Genomic DNA, 18359 nt, shown 5'->3' with positions numbered 1-18359 from the left:
TTACTCACACATCACTCATTCGCTTGCACAGCCCCTTTTTACAGGCGGGCACATTCACACATCTCACAGATAGAACAACCATGCCCAAACCGGGACTCGAACCCAGAACGCCCAGATCACGGGGAAGACGCGTTACCCCTATGCCAGGACGCCGGCATAAGAGATATGATCTCCTCTAACAGATGCGTGGCACCGTCAGTTTAATCAAAACCATATAATTCAAGAATGACTCGATAGATTCAGTAAAAATGCTAAATTCATGCCTAAGGTTTATATTTCCTAACTATTGCACGCCAATGCCATGTGAGGCATTCTCTGGCATGACAAGTTTATTAGAGAGTACGCGAGAATGTTTTGAGGTGACTTCTCCCACTGGTTCATTATAACAATTACAAAAATCCCTCTTCAACAATTTCATAATTGTACGCTGAAAAATTATTAAATTATTTTATTGATTAAGTTTTGCTTACTAGTGTATTAGAATAGTGGCAGAGAAATTGTTAAAAAAAAACATTTGTCGTATTTGCTACATTCATCAATTCTGAACAAGCTTCCACTCGATTGTTTGTAAATTACCCACATATTTATTGAGTATTGGGCAAGGTTTTCTTTTATTTGTTGAAAATTCTACCCCAAAAGAGCCAATCTATCGGGGACCATATATTAAATAAATTTCAGCTTTTAATAGTAAAATGAGACTTTTCCACTTAAAGAATTTATTTATACAGAAAAAAAGATCACCATTTCCTAAATAGAGATGGATTATTGAGAATTAAGGTGACAATTCGTGCACCGTAATGTGGTGGATTTAAGTAAAAACCACTAATTAGTGAAGCAAATTGTGCACTGCAGTTGGTCAGCACAGCGGAATCGGTCACTATCAGAGTCAAGTTGCCGACACGTTCATCTAAAAGAACAAAATAAATAAATAAATAAATAAAATATAAGGTAATGTACTTCAAATTTTAAACTGGACGTAAAATAGGGAAAGCCACACTTACTGTATAAACCAAAATTTTTAGAAAACGATTGCGCACAAAGCATTTCAAAACCCCGATTTATAAAGTAACGAACAGGCCAACTGTCTTTTTCCAGATCACCAGTTGCAAGGCCTTGATAAGCACAATCAAAAAAAGGAAACAATTTCTTCCTCTAAAAACAAACAAAAATATTTCATAGATTTCAGAATTTCAAAAGAATTTGTAAAATGCAAGAAGCAGCTCATAATATTGAAAAAGATAAAGAAAAAAATATTAACAATATAGGATAGATGGAGGTAAAATGACATCGAAAAACATGATAAACAAAAATTTAATTTTAAGCGCTACGTGTAATTCCCTGCTTTTTAAAAAAGGGCAACAGATTTTCATAGGCCACTTCCAATAGGCGTTGCCCCATAAAATGTTCCATCATTTATTTAAAAGGAGTATTTATTTCTCTAATGTAACAACAAATCGATACAACATGATATTGTTAAAATTGTTGTATTTGCATACATTTGTAAATTACCTGCTATGTTATGCGGTATGCACGATGCAAAAGTATTTTGCAATTCATACCGATCGAAATAATGATATTCATATGCGAGGAACAGAAAAAAAAAGCTGATTCGTATTTAACTTTAGCATATCCCCGTAATAAAAGGTGCCTTCCAGATTTTTCCCTTACAAATGAAACATACATATTGGATTTAAATCTTAGCCTCTGGTGTTAATTGTGATATTATTGATAAAGCTGTCTTATCATGGACAGCTGTGAGGTTATAGATTGTGGCCATTGAATTAATTATGACCATTAAACATTGGTTAATGGCCATTGGTTATGACCAAAAGAATCTTAATTTCACTGTGGAGATTATCAAGAATCCTTCGAAAATTCAGCATCATTGAATATGATCATGCTGTTCTAACATAACCAGATGTGAGATTATATATTGTGACAATTAAGTATATTATGACCACTGGTTACGGATCCATTAGCTCGTTTTCATTTCATGGCTTCAGCTATGGAATTCTTGAGAATCCCTCGCACGTGCAACGTCATCTACCATGTCTAGCAAGCATTCCCAACTCTGATTTGCTATTTGATTCCGAGTCGTTTAACTATATCCTATCCCTTCCAAGAAGTTTGTAGCTCTGGTGCTGAGATACCCTGCATACTATACCTTCATTAAATCAGCAATTTCTTTCCATTGCTCTTGAGTTGGATCCACTCCGGTCGGATTGTGAGCACAAACGTGAAGAACGATTACAGAATCTTCAGGAGCATTCTAATTCAAGAAAAAAATTACACTTTTAATTCAATATGGGCTTACTAGCATCAAATCTCGGAACTCAGAAAAATGTCCATACACACACCATTCATCTATATTAAAAATTAATATTAATTCCAATTAATCTAATTCTTTGATATATGAAAGGATAACTTAGAAAGAATATCTTTTCATTTTAAATATCACGTTACTTTTCTTTCCTCTCCTCTCGTCACCATAGCATCGAGATATTGTAAAATAATATATAACTTATAGAGATTAGTTTCAGTTTGAAGGTTTCGTAGTCACTACTTGATGGAAATTTCAAATAATGGCACATTTTCAAATTTACATCAAATGGATTATATTATATGGTACTCCATTCCATAATTCAAATATAAACATCACAATTAATGTACAATTAAGGTATTTGATGATCTGAAATTATTTATACCAGTTTTACTTTTCACTTGGAAATTTCTCTTAAACGGAATAACGTAAAAAAATAATAAACTTAATATGTTGAATCATTTATTTATTGACGTATATTTACTTTTTCTTATCTGTAGTAAAGAGAAAGTATAGCAGTAGTAGTAAAGTATAGTATCTGTAGAATTTGAAAGTATAGTCAAAAACGCTTTGAACTAGACAGCTGGAATTTGATATATGATCTTTACACCAAATGCGCAGATTTCTATCAAATTTTGAGTAAAATCTGTTTAGAAGTCTGTCTATTTGACTTTTCGAATATAAGTTAACACGATAATTAAAAAACGAAAGAGCTAGATAGATAAAATTCGGTACACAGATTTAACATCTATGGTGTAAGCATCTATCGAATTTTGAGCCAAAATCCAACAAAAAGTTGACTATTTGTGAGTCTGCATTTTCAGAAACATATATAAACGCGATAATTCAAAAACGAATTGACTTGAATATATCAAATTTGGTATGGTATATAATATTTTGCGACTACAAGTGCAGCTTTGCGTAAAATCTTTGTTTCAATTGGTCGGGAAAAAAGTGATTAAAGCACAAATTCGATTTTTGGATACTAATAACGGCACGCCAAGGATTGATCACTAAAAAACTCACCAAGAATGACACAAAAGATTCAGTAAAAATATTAAATTTATGCCAAAAGTTAATATCCCGTGATTATTGCCCGAATTCCACCCAAGGTCGTCTCTGGCATGAGAAGTTTATTGAAGAGTAGGCGAGAAAGTTTTGAAGAGACCACTCCCATTAGTTTCCAGAGATTTTGACAATGTAACTTACTTCAAGGTCTTCCTTCATGCCTGTAAAATCTAGATTTTTCTCAGCTGAGTTCCAGTATCGGTAAGTGTGACAATTCGTAAAGCCAGCAGCACGGAAAACTACAGGATGATTTGCTGTGAATAATAGCAAATATTATAAGAAATTTTTGCGATGAGAATTGCATTGAGAGAAATATATTAAAATTGCAAAATCAAAGTTTAGAAGACATAAAATGATAGGATATGAATACACTGCATTGCCGAAGTGGCGCAATACCTACTACAGAATAATATTGCAGATATTTAATTGTTCAGAATTAAATATTGTACTATTGTATTACTGTTAGTACATTGATGTGCCAGAAAAATATCCTAACGACCTAACGTTGCAAAACATCTCAGATATGCTCGATAATGTTCATGTCAGGAGAATTAGGTGGCCAAGAGAGGGAATTAAATTCAGAAGAGTGCTTTTCAAGCCATTCGGTAGCTACTGCAGACCTGTGGGGTGGCGCATTATCCTGCTGGAATTGTCCAGGTCTGTCTGAATGCATACAGGACATAAATGATGCAGATGATCAGAAAGGATGTTAACTTACCGCTGACCTTTCAGGGTCGAATCTAGACATATCAATGGTCCCATTTCATGCCAACTGCTTATACTCCGTACCATCACACAGCATCCATCAACTCGAACAGTTCCTTGTAGGCATGAGAGATCTATGGATTCATGGGGTTTTCTCCATACCCCATGAATCCTATTGATAAATTAAGTACACGGCCATCCACCCGATACAAATGGAAAAGGGACTCATGAGGCAATGTTTTTCAATAAGAATCCAATGACGGTGTTGGCGAGCCCAAACAAGGCGAAGAGCTTTGTGATGTCACCTGCTATATCAGTTTTTCTGGCTCTTCTGTGTATATAAATTTGAAAAGAATCTTTAATTGAATTTCTAATAGTTTTATTGTACGCATAAATGTTTATGAAACTATGGATATTTTATTTGTACAGGTATATTTGTAGATTTTATTTACCTTATATTTATTTTATTAATGTGCTTTGTATTATTTACTTTGCATTGATTATAATTTGTATTTTATTCACCATGTGATCTGTGGTTCGGAGTTCTTTTTGGTACTTACTTCGCATTAAGTATTGATAAATTAAAAGCATATTTAAAAGTCTAAGAAATTATAAAATCTTTATACAAAGATATGAACGCCTGTTTATTTGCTTCTCTATAGGTCTTTCTAAAATATCTCAAGCTTTAAATAAACTCGGTAAATACAAATTTTAACCCTTTATTTGCTGACGGTACTTTAAAGCACCGTTTAAATCAGGCTGATATCTTCACAATATGACTATTTTTTCTAACAGTATATGAAAGAACATGAAGAAAGTTTTTCCAATAGAAAGCAGTAGATGTCCTCTAAAAAATAAGATTAAAAATCTTTTATTATTAATTTAATTAATTAAATTATTTTAATTAATTAAAAAATTTCTACCTGAGTTTATTCTGTACCAAAACTTAACTAATGGTTCAAAAATAAATGTGAAAGGTTGATGGTAAAACAATTTGGTAAATAGAGGGTTAAATCAAGAGAAAATTTGTCAACATTTCAAAATCAAATGTTAATTAAAATCACAACTAATTAAAAATTTAGTAGAATGTTATCGCTTCCCACTAAATCTTTCGAAAATATTGCCTAAGAAAAACGATTTTTTACACCATTTTAAAATTCAAAAAATTACAATTTTAATGATACCTATTTACTATCGTACGATTTCTACTTAATTCTAAAGAACTTTTAAATTATTTTGTTATGATTTGCAATAATACTTTTCAACGTTTAAAGAAAAATTAAACTAATTTCATAGTTTAGTAGAGACACATTTACGAGACTTTTTTCTCCAAGCAATTCGTTTCTTGCGACAAGAAATTTTTATTTTTCATCGTAATTATTTTGGCAAGAAAAAGTATTTCATGCTTCCATACTTAAACTTACTAATTTCGTATTATTTTTTTTCTTCGGTGTCTCGTTTTGTAAACATTTTTTGATAATGTTTGATCTGTTAATAAAGGTATTTAATTAATATTAAACACCTTCATTTCTCAGTCTTCTGTCACTTTTCACTGTATCTTCACAGTGTCATGTTACTGTTGTTAAATTTGATTGTTTAACAACTTGAACTTCCACTTTGTAAAGAAGAGAAATCCAAGAAAATAAACATTTATGGAATCTATGAGTAGATAAATTCAAAGAAGATAAAAAAATTTTCTCGCAGTTATATGCATGCTGTGGTTTTCCTAAAAAAAATAAAGTATTTCTGGAACAATGAACACTTTGAATTTTTTTTATTATATATGCCTGTGTGTAACTGCATTTGTATGTAAATATTACTGGAAAAATGCCAGTTTCTATAGATATCGAAAATGTTCATTTTGAACAATATTTGTAAACACTTTAATTAATGAATTATTCGACATTTTTTTAAAAGTAAGTAAATACATTATTATTTTCTGATTCCAATGATTCCGGTTTTTGATTGCGATGTGTATATTATCGCTGAAATATACAATAACGGGTTTGTTCAATATATGTAGAAGGTATTAAAAAATTGTCTACTCAGTAATATTGCCTTCTAATATCTTAGTGAAAATTGCACATAGAAACGTGTGTGCCCATGCATGAAAATAAGAAAAATATTTTACTAATTGACACTTTTACACAAAGAGGGCTGTATAAAACTTTTTATTATTAATCTCCACAGAATTCGAAGTATATTCATTAACTTACTTACCTTATTTAATGAAATTTTGTTATTGAAAATATATGTATAGATATTAGGGTGTCCCAAAAGTTTCTTTCTCATTGCGCTACGAATGGCCTTATCTGGCTCTGCTTGTGCACTCATGCAGGCTTATCTATTAACCGTCTATGGCATTGGTTTCAGTCTTTCCAGAGCTCTTTTACAGTACGTTTCGTTTGTGCCAAGCCGGGATACACTCCAAAAAAAATTCTTTTGTCCATTTGGTGGGATTGGAAAGGCGTAATTTTCTACACGCTCCTTCCTCAAGGTGAAACAATAAATTCTGCGAAATACTGCTATCAACTGGATCAATTGGAAGCTGCCATGGGGGGGAAAAAGGCCAAATAAATGAAGAGATGAGACGTTGTTTTTCATCATTGACAAACGCTAGACCACATATTGCAATAGTCGTAAGAAAAAAGCTTACAGTTTGATTGGGATGTTTTACCGCATCCTGCATACTCTCCAGATTTCGCTCCATATGATTATTACTTCTTTCTGTCTTTAAAAGATTCTCTTCGCGATAAGCGCTTTAAATCCATCAGCGAAATAAAAGCGCACCTCGAGGATTATTTCTTGTCCAAAACACAACAATTTTGGAAAGAAGGTATAACGAGATTTCCTGAGAGATGGAAGAAGGTAATAGAGCAAAAGGATTCTTATATAACAAAATAAATAATATCTTAATTAGCAAATATTGTGTATCATTTCATATTAGAAATAGGAAACAAACTTATGGGGCACCCTAATATAATATTTAGGGTAATAAAAGCTTATCCACGTTTTCGGGGTACTCTGCATAAAGAGTATTAATTAAGTTATTAATTATAAACAAATTGAGAATTTCTTACGAAAAGTAGGATTTGATATATAAAAATCCTTCATATTTAAGCATCGGGATAAAAACACAGCTCCCAGTTGCAAGGCACCAGTTCCACTTACAGTCTGGACATTCAAAACCTGTCAAAACACATGAAGCACATTAAATACAATTGAAAGTTCAATTAACAATAACTATTTGAAATGTTTGTCTTTTTTTTCATTGCTTGTAGAAGTTGTCTTCATGAATTTGCTTATATATCGGCATGTATCTCTACTTAAATAAAATCTATATAAAATAAAATTTAAAACAAAAAACAGAATTCCTATCAACAACACTAACTTATGTTTTCTTTACTAGTCGTAATATATAATTTATTCCCTTCGTTAGCTGATCTATGTGCTCTTTACATTACCTTGACAATAGTTTCATTCTTTTATTCCATTGTGACGTCATATATATGATTGTAAAAATTATTGATAATAAGGGCGAGGAAACAAAAGGAAACTCCGCAGCTAATCAAGAAGATAGAGTTCCATTAATTTATACTAACATTAAGATTTGAAGAATTACAAAGGTCATGTGGAAACGAAGTTCATAATTTTGAACGTGTTATTGGATGTTGAGGATGACAATCTGAACCCACCTGTTCTCTTTAAGCGGCATCAACAAATTAACTGTTCGAGTGGCAGTTTATCATGAAATATCACTATAATCTTTCATGATTAATTAAAGATTTATAAGAGCTATAATGATTAATTAAAGATCATTAAGTCTAGCAATTGTTTTAAAGCAAACGATCACTAAACTCATATACAAGACAGATAGTCTATGAAATGATTTCGAACGTGAAGACATTCAGTCCAATGCAGAGATCGGATTACCATGAAATCAGTCGAAATGGATCTATTCTCATCTTTGAATAATTTTAAAAAAAATTGCTGTCAGCATGTCTCGTGAGCCGAACATGATTCCTTTTATACATTGGTATAAAAAAAAGATTGTTCCAACAACTATTCACACTTTTAGACTGAAAATCAGTTGATACTAGAGGTTAAGAATAATTTCACTGCTAGTCGAAAATAATGCAACTGATGAGATCGTCCCAACAACGATTCACACTTTTAGGCTATAAAGAAGTTGATATTAGCCTGATAAATTATAAAATAATTTCTCAGTCCCTAACTTCTAAGTAATTAAAAGTGTCGAAAAACTCTCATACAGAAGTTAATTGTTATATTTTAACTTTTTAATTATTTTCAATTTTTAATATATAGGCATTTAAGAGAGCTAGTATTAAGTTATAAGAACCAGGATTGGAGGAACGGTACAGAAATTTTGTTACTTTTCCATTTCCGAGGGCTATTGGTGACAATTAAATTATTCTCGCCAAATCGCCAAAATTTCAACAAATTCACCAAAGTTTTTTTTCTTCTTTTTTTTTTTATGAAACCTTGCCCTATAAGTGTAGCCAACAGTTTGGCGATTTTTTTACAGCCTCCGGAAACAGAAAAGTACCGAAATTTTTTTGAAGTCATGTCGCGAGGACCATTTGCAATATGTAACATTCTATAAAGAATCTTTTTAAAAATGGGAAAAGTATTTTCCTGTTTTATCGCTGAAATGCTCGTTATAATAATATATTTGAAACTTCGTCGAGCCAATAAATTCAAATTCAATCCAAATTAATAAATTCTGATGGTAATTATATGCGATAATAGATAATCTTTTCATCTTTCACAACTGTTTCAAACTTTAATTTTTCATACAAACGAAATGATAATTACCCTTCCTTCCTTAAACGCAGGATTATCATCACCCAGTAGCATTCTGGACGCGGCGTTTCTGAAAGATTCTATGCCCAAGATATCACAATACTCGTGATTTAGAGAGTCGTCTTCAGCCAAAACCTGTTCTATTTTTCTCACAACGGGCAGTACCCATGGCTGCCCTTCGTCAGTCCTGTAGGCTGAAATAATAAAACATTTTGTTCTTGCATATGATTTGCAATTCTAAATTCTTGCAGTTGCATTGCAGAATTCTTAAATTCAATTTTCATAATATGAAAATCAATTTTTATAATTCTTGAGTAGTTTTCTTTTAAAAGAATACTTTTTTGTTGAAAATTTTAACTATCAAACAGATTTATGCGATGTAATAACTAACATCATGGTTTTATCCTAAAACTGGAATTTAAGCCCAAGATTTAACTTTTACACATCGTTTACAGTACTTTTAGTTGGTCTTCAGAACATTTCTTATGTTCAAACAATTTTGGCAGAGCATTTTTTGCCTACGTAAGTAGTTCCTGAGATTTACAATTTCACTTGCATACATAAGTATTCTCTTGAATAAATGAAGATGCATGTATGATATGTATGAGGAGTAATACTATATATTCCGCATGAATTTATGTATATTAAAATTCATGCGGAAGCTTAGATTTGCCCCTGCTAACTCTATTAGAATAGCCCACTTTACAAGAATTCCAAAAAAAAAAAAAAAGGGTTAATTCTAAATGTATACATTTAATTCTAAATGTATACATAGTTTAAAAATATTAATCTGCATTTTAAAAGCTACACGAGGCTACTTTGGTACGATTCTCGTAATTTTAATTTAAGAGTAAATTTGAAGATGATACTTGAGTTAGCACTTTCCTTTCCAAATTTTCACACCACACCAAGGGTAGGATATTTGAAGTTTTTATGTGCACAGTTCAATGCTGTTTTAATGCGCACAGATCTTCTCTAAACGACTATCTTCTATAAATATTTCTCATGATATTATTATATTCCACATATTACATTATTTTTGCATCAAGCTTAGCGAACTTTCAAATTCTATGTCAAGTTTAATATGTATGCCATTAACGGTATTGTAGGTTTTAGCAGCAATTCACTTGCCCTTTGCCTCCTTAGAAATATTATTAAATCCAAAAACGGATTAAGTTTGTTTAGGGTCTTGGCACTGCATGTTTGGAACGATCTTGTGCACATGTTGACTTATCTGTTTTAAATTTTTAAAAGAGGCCGGGATAGCCTGGTTGGTAGAGCGTCGGATTCCCGTCCCTTAGGTTACGAGTTCGAACCCCGCCGACCGAAGATTCCCCGCGTGCTTGGTGGCTGGCGCGCATTAAATCTGTCGTGGTCACAAAGTCCTCCATGTCGAGAGTAATACCTCTGGGAGTACTGGATCAGGGGTGATCGTTCTTTCTCTGATTCAGGTCTAAATTACGATCTGTGGTTGAGTGAATGAAATGCCTGAATGATGTCCGCCCCTTAAAAAAGGATGTGACGTGTCTGTAGCTAAGTCGTTCTCTTGGCCCTAGAGGGCGTTACTATAGAAACAAGAGGCGCTCCCCTCAGGCATAAATCGGCTGTCTTCGAACTGCGGGCTTGTCCATGGCCAGTGCCATAAGAAACAACAACAAGTTTTTAAAATTAATATAAAAATACTTAAATTTTATAAGACATTTAATTTAATTTCGATATTATTAAATATTTTAAAATTGGTAAATAATTTCATTTTTAATCTAAATTGATTATTAATATGTTTTGTACTGACATGCCTAATTATAGCATTGGTATTATAGAAAGTGCTTCAAGATTTGCAATACGAAAGAAAATGTGAATCACTATTTTTTAGCGAAATTGTTTTGGTTCTGCATTTGTAAAATATATAAATTTATATAATATTGATAACTGATAAATAACTATTATTTTTAAATCATATTTAATGAGCGTTACAATAAAAAAACAATGAATTTAATGTTAAATTTAATAATATGATGAAATATAAATGAAAATATTAAAAAAATGTGATATTTAATTTTCAAAACACATGTAATACTTTGGTTTTCATCATTAAAAGAAAAGAACAACTTTCTTTCTCTTGAAAAATCAGCTTTTTATAAATCCTTTATATCTCCATTTTATAATTAAAAATTACTTTGAACCATAAATTCATTTATGAAAAGAAAATATTTTGACTAATTTTTCCCAAACGTGATTTTAACCTAAACATTTTCAGATTATTTTGCATTACCACAAATATATGAAGTCGACATTTCTTATAAATCATATACCAGGAATTAACTTTTTCTTACTCTTAAAACATAGCTAAAAACATACGCTTAAAACATAGCCATCACAAATATATGAAAAAAGTTTGATAGTAACTATGATTAAAGAATTCATAAAATCATTAAGATTACACGTCTGTTCTAAGTATAAAAAAATTATTTTTTTAAGTATTTTATAATAATAAGATCTGTATAAAAATTAGAAAAACGTTTCAAATTATCATGCAAAAAAATGCGCATAGCATCAAAACAAGATTATTAGAATTGCTTATAAACTAATCATTAAGTTTTAGAATTATTTAGCTTTTCTTGCTTCATATAGGTTTTAATAGATTGAATAGTACTGTCACACAGCTTAATCTACCTTCCGATATTGAACTTCTACAGTATTAATTATGAACAGAAAATTCTTTATTTTAGTTTTAAAAATATAAACGTAAGGAATTGAGAATTGTAGAAATATTATTTCAGAACATATTTTTAAAAACAAAGGATGTCAGAACATATAGTCATTAAAATATCGTTGGTGTTTGAAAAAGTAAAAAATTTAACTGATTACTGATTACTTTTAATATTTTCTTGAAAATTGTATTGAAGCTATTAACTGGTGTATGCATTTACTTAAGCGTTTTAGATCTATTATTCGAACAAAAATTCCACTTCATGGTCTCGATACCTTATATTTAATTATAGTTATTTTTTATATTTTTTTTATTTATGATTATATAATATATGAAGTATTTCAGCAAGGGAAAATCACTTTAAATAAGAACAAAATATTGACGACAAGCTTTATTCTTTCTATAAAATATGAATTTATAGAAATTAATTTTTGAAAATTTTAATACTTTTTTATTAAGAAATTAGAATATCACTTTTTATTTAATAAATATAAGGATGTACAGCATACAAAAAAGTTTTTTAATGATAATTACACGATTTCACTTCTTTTGGAATTCAATGATATAATGAAATTTGAATGTTGTTCAAAGAAAAAACTTCGCTACTCGTTCATAAACCTTCTCAAAACAAAATAATTTGTAAAAATTTAAATTCATTAACTCCTCAAAATAAGCCAATTTGTTAGAGAGATTTGTATCTATTTCAGTGAGACAGAATTCATTTTCAAAAAGTCATAAAAGTCATATAGCAATGCTTTTTATTCTTTTCTGAAAACAACCCAAGTTTTTTTAAGACTTATTTGCTTGTATGTCTGAGATTGTGTTTGAGATGTATTCGAGGCTTGCACATTAATACAAAGTAAACATTTTTTTAAAAAATTAACATACACATACGTAAAAGATAGGCATAATACATGTACTGAAAGCACATGATATTTGTTCAGAAATAATAAAAGAATACAGTACTGAAGCTGAACAAACACTCAAAGAACATTGTATTAGTGTTGAATATGTATTCAAAAGATATTATACTGGCACTGAATATAGGTTGATGTAACACAGAAAATCTGATTAATTAATCAAATTAATATTTGAACATCTGTAGTTTTTTTCGAACATGCAGCTTACACGACAGCACAGATGACGGCATGTTAGCACAGTGGTAGGTGCTGGGAAGTCATCACAATTTCGAATAGTCTTACATTCCAAATGCATTTATAATTTTAGTATGCGTCAAAGTGCGCAAAGAGAATTCGCTGGAGAGATTTCACTCAATTACTTATATCTCTCCTCTAATCCTACTGTTAGATTGATTCCGTATTTCGAATTTTTATAACCTCTGTGACAGAGTGTCAAATGTTCTAGATTAAATGCTGCAACTTTTGATGGGGTTATTGCCAAGATTCTCGAATATTTTGTGTCCTTCGTTTTTGTTGCCAAATTCATCGCCAAGGCCGAGAGTCAAAGATTCGGCATCCAATCAGCTTTCCTTAAAGTTATCTGTAAAACTATATTCCTTACCATGAAACAGACTACGCAGAGGAGCAATGTTACAAATTCTTTACGGAGTGTCTACTCTAATTTTGTGTGAATAATTGATTCTTAAACAGTTAGATGGGCATATATTTAAGTGACATAAAGAGTAAATTTTGGATCTATTCGAGTAAAAAAAAATGGGAAGTCAAAGTTTTTCTTCATTCTCTCAGTCACATTAATCATATATAACAAAATAAAATTTGAAACATAAAAAAAATTGTTCACTCGTTTTCGACTAAAACTAGTCGAGATTTGAAGCTTTTAATATCAACATTTTAACCATTTTCAGATTTTTTCAACTGCCGCCTCGAGGAAAATCTATTAAATAACTAATATGGCTTTTTTGAGGGGCGTTTATTAGATTAAAATAATGAAAATTGAAGTTATGTAACTGCGTCAGTTTTAGCCTGAGAAGATCGAAATTTTTTTTCGCCTTTAAAATACTAGTGCGTCAAGAGTTTTTTTTTTTTAATTAAATATGATTAATAGGACTAAGAAACTGCATAAAAACATAGGTTTTCTGATTTTCTTAACAGGGTATTTAGTGATTCAAATATAAGACAAAGAAAATGTAATTCTTTGTGTTTATAAACATTTCTCCTTTTGAAATATATATTTTTATCGATAAAAGTTTAGATATTGCTTTTTCGGTGATAATTACAGGGTACATCATTATATTTTTGGAATAAAAAAAGAAAAGGAAAACAAAAGCGTAAATTATCAGATTATAGTAAGCATATTTCCTCCAATTCCATTACGGTTTCTTTTTTTTATGTGGATTTCCTATCTGCCTTCTTGTTCTTAAGTTGTAGGTCATAAATAGATTCTATAGAAAATCAGTATATCGCTCCTTTCCCAATTTTGTCAGAGAAAATCTTAGTAATATTTAGATACCATGGAATTTTGAAGCTTCTCGATTAAACCTGGAGACACGATTCCATTTAACACAATCAACAAACAGTAAACAGTGTTGATTTTTTTTTAATTTTGTAATTCGTGATTTTATTTGATTACAAGATTTTTCTATATCCTAATTAGAAACTAAAGATCATTTTTGTTTTACGAAGAAATAAAAGAAAAGCACAAAAAAATTTGATTATCAGGCTTGGGGTCTAAACAATAAAAAAAAAATTAAATTGTTGTTTCTCTAGCCTTAAAAACATATATACATATTAAAAAAAGTGAAATTCTTACCACCAATTCCTAAATCTACTTTATCTGGAAAAGAGTCCTTATCGAAAGCGTTCCGCAAAGCGAATACTTCGATGGTAGGTGCATTTTCAACACAAATAAAGTAGGACATTTTGCAGCAAATACATTTGTTTTTTAAATTCAAAGCCAATCGTTTTTATAATCATCTAAACGAAAAAAGAACTTCACAAAATTTTTGACATAAATAACTGCCATTTCATCACTCTTTGTTGTTTTATATGCAATTGTTTTTCTGCTGCTATCATTGACATTAATTGCTCTCCTATCATCTTTCTCACAAGTAGTTGCAATGTATGAAAATCAGCAAGAGTGTTTTTCCTTTAACCCTTAAACGCACGATTATTTGTTTTGAATTTTAAAAAATGTTTATAATAGAAAAATAGTTAAAGGAAACGTAAAAATTTTTTTAAAAAATTAAAGTAATAATATGGTATGTTTATTTTGAAAAAAAAATTATATGTAGACTTTTGGCAACATACAGTATTTTCCAAATATCTAGATAATATCAGATAAAATTTTCAAATACAACATCAAACAATGATAGTTTACCAGACAACAGATAAGAAATAATTTTTTTTAACAATTAGAGAGATCACTCCTTTATAAGGAACTTGACAACTGAAACTATCTCTTCAGGCACACTGAACTTCATCCACCACATTCAAATGTAAAAAAAGCGATATAACTTACCCCCCCCCCCCCCCCCAAAAAAAGTAATGTATATTTTAACTGTATGTAGCACCATCTTTTTGGCACCTCTTTTAAGAGTCTGCATTCCCCTATAAGAATCATGGAGTGAGAAGGTGGTGGCAAATTTTCGAAGGCCACGACCAAAATATATGTGAAATATCCCCGCCCTCCGATTTTTGCAGGTGGTGACACTGTATGCCGAGCTTTGTGTTTTGTATTACAATGGAGGAAATTTGAAAGCCTCTCTTTCAACAGAATAAGATAAAAAAAAAAGAGGTGGCACCTCGTAATTAAGGAGGAAAAGCATCCAGCATGGTGGTTGATTCTCGCCACCCTGGTGGGCGCACAGAAAGGTGGGGGTCTGGCTCCTCCCATCGATGACGGGACATACTTTGTTAGGGAAGGGTTGTACCGTGGCCGGTAATGGCTTATAGGACTCGACTACAGTTCCCGCCAGTGTTGCCGTTGCGAAGTTCCGGTTATTTAGATTTTTTTGGTGTGCTTTCCGGCGGGTTGGAGAAGCCAGTTTGTGGTCGTGGTTTAAGAATCTGCATTTCCCTATAAGAATCATGGAGTGAGAGGGTACTGGCAAATTTTCGTACATGTGATTACTTAAGTATATGTGAATTGTCCTCCCCTCTGACTTCAGCAGGAGGCGACAGTGTATGCCCAGCTTTATGTTTCGTGTTACGATGGGGGAAGTTTAAACGTCTCTCTTCAACGGAATATGTCTGAACCGACTTCTGCAGGCGGTGACACTGTATGCCGAGTTTTGTGTTTCGTATTGCAATGGAGGAAGTTTGAACGTCTCTCTTTTAGCGGAATATATCACAATTGATATCAAAAATTTTGGTTATAAGACTTCATATGTGGTGATTGGAGAAAATCTCGCAGCCGAATTTTTTTTGAGAATTACAATAATTTATCTTTGCATATTTCGTGAACATAAAAGTAAAAAAAAAAAAAAAAAAAAAAAGGAGAAAAACATGGCATACGAATTGTTTTTAGTCTTAAGGTGGGTTTACACTCAGCCAGTTATAGGACGGCTAGTAAGACAACACATGCGCAGTAAAGGAACTGATTTATGTTTGCCACATTTTCATAAGATAGATTCAGTTATTCCATGCTCGGCTATAAATTGCCGTTCTGGCGTCCCTGAATTTTTCTTTTTCATTGCGTATGGCATTAAAATGTTGAATATTTACACAGAGTAACATGGTAAAATAAAAAAAAAAGGTCAACATACCTAAATTTTGAAAGCCACAGAAAAAAAAAGGTAAATAAAATGAAAAAAAAAAAAAACTACCTCACATAAGAAAGAACAAAGAGCAAAAAATGTCAGGTTTAATCTACGATAAGTAATTAGTTTTTTCACACCAATTAAAACCACCACCACCAAATTCTACGAACACATACGCAGTAAGAAAAAAATATATTACAGCAGCATATTGTTGTCCCATCGGGACAAGTATTTGGCATGGACAGAATAGCATTTTTCGGCCTTTCTACGCGTGCGCTGCCTACTGGCCGTCTTATAAGTGAGCGTGTAAACCCACCTGTAGTATAGAATTCTTTCTGCTGAGCATGACTTTTTTTTCAACTGATGCATTAAACTGAATTTTGGCATTGGTTTCAAAACTATTCCATCTCTGAGTTTCAGAGTTGTTGTAAGTGAACTCTTGAATTTTTTCTCCGTAAAACGTGGGTATCTTCAAGAAACACAACATTTTAAAGATTATCAGTAATTTCTTTTAACTCATCTACAATCTGATGTAATAAAATGAATAATTTTTTACAGTTTTGGAATTTTTGGGAGTTAAACCATCATTTCTGTTTTTCAATATTAAAAAGAATAAAATGCTTTCTAAAATTTACAGCGACTCGTTAGGAATCAAGCTCATGCACTGGTAATAATTTCAATAAATAAAATAATTTTTTAACATTTACACGAACATAAAAGGAAAAGTTTATCCTTTCGTCATAAACAAAACAAAAAAGTTTTTATTTTATTTTAATTAATGCATTTAATTATGTAATGTATGTGAAACTCTGATAAAGTTAGTTAAAAGATTTCAAACTATTATAACGTTTACTACAAAACCCTAAAAATTAATAATACATCTATTAAATTTCTACCAAAATATGTTAAATAAAAATCTTAGGAGATAAAAATAAAATTGTAAGCTGCAAAGCAGAATTTTTTTGAGAGGGTGGGGAAGAGAGGAGGACTTAGAATGTTGAAGATTTGTTTAAGAAGGTAGCTTATATTACTTTTGTAGAAATCTATTGAAATTGCATCAATGAAATTGAAATATAAGTTATAAAATATGCAATAAAAGTAATAAATATAAGTAATAAAATTTAAGAAAATATAATTAACATTCAAATCGTTATATTCAAGTTTTAATTAAAGATGTTACTGAAATAAGAAAGCCAAGAAAGTGAAAATGCTATTCAAATTCTTATAGTAAGGGTTATGATTTGTTACCATCGATTGCATCGTCTTTAAGACTGCAAAACTCAAAATTTTGCTTAATGTTTCAATAAATCAGTTTTATAGTGAGTAGAATTAAAATAAAAACAATATATTTGACAAATATAAAAACTTAAAAAATACCTTCCTGAAAAATCGGGACAAATTTAGAAAATGAACGGTGGTAGTCACGAAAAGTATCAACGAACAAAAATACTTATCACGAAGAGCAAAAGAATCATTTATTTCTCAGAAACGAAAATCAGGTTCAAATCTGTTGCAAGTTTTTTATTTTAAACAAAATATTTTTTCTTTTTTTAGTTATGTGAGTTTCTACCGTTAGTTTCACTTGAGTACTATCTATTTAATGGCTTCTTTTTTTTTTTTCAAACTTTCGAACTTAGATTTAAAAAAAAAGATGAATAAAGAAGAAAAAAGTAAAAGTGTAAACTAGACATAATTTAACATCCTTTAGTTTATTTATTTCACATATGTTGATTAATCAGAAATCTTTATTATTATTCTCTCTAATATGCTGCTTGGGCCGCGGTGGCCTGGTGGTAAGGTCTCGGCTTCGGAACAGAAGGGTTTCAGATTCGTGACCCGATTCCACCGAAGAACCGTCGTGTAAGGGGGTCTGTTGCACGTTAAATCCGTCATGACCAAACGTCCTCCCTCTGGTGTGGAGAGGGGGGTGCCAGCTCAGGTGTCGTCCTCGTCATCGGACCATGGTTCAAAATTACGAGGTCCGTCTCAATATAGCCCTAGTGTTGCTTCAAACGGGACGTTAATATAACCAAACCAATATGCTGCTTGGATTA

The 18359-nt window shown here is 31.2% G+C and overlaps 1 protein-coding gene across 1 annotated transcript in view; it reads right to left on the bottom strand.

Moving 5' to 3' along the window:
* LOC129985027 (uncharacterized) overlaps positions 1-14532 on the bottom strand; it is a 41387-nt gene extending 26855 nt beyond the window's left edge. Inside the window, exons 1-7 of the mRNA XM_056094956.1 lie at positions 14358-14532; positions 8930-9111; positions 7174-7282; positions 3530-3642; positions 2165-2269; positions 1002-1152; positions 742-907 (exon numbers count right to left, since the gene is read on the bottom strand). Coding sequence (XP_055950931.1) covers positions 742-907; positions 1002-1152; positions 2165-2269; positions 3530-3642; positions 7174-7282; positions 8930-9111; positions 14358-14466 — 935 coding nt within the window. The 5' untranslated portion in view covers positions 14467-14532. The remainder of the gene's footprint in view (positions 1-741; positions 908-1001; positions 1153-2164; positions 2270-3529; positions 3643-7173; positions 7283-8929; positions 9112-14357) is intronic.
* Positions 14533-18359: the final 3827 nt, after the last annotated feature.

The sequence above is a fragment of the Argiope bruennichi genome, chromosome 9, assembly GCF_947563725.1.
Source record: "Argiope bruennichi chromosome 9, qqArgBrue1.1, whole genome shotgun sequence".
In the NCBI taxonomy this organism is placed as follows: Eukaryota; Metazoa; Arthropoda; class Arachnida; order Araneae; family Araneidae; genus Argiope; species Argiope bruennichi.
This window is presented reverse-complemented; position numbering and strand designations above follow the sequence as displayed.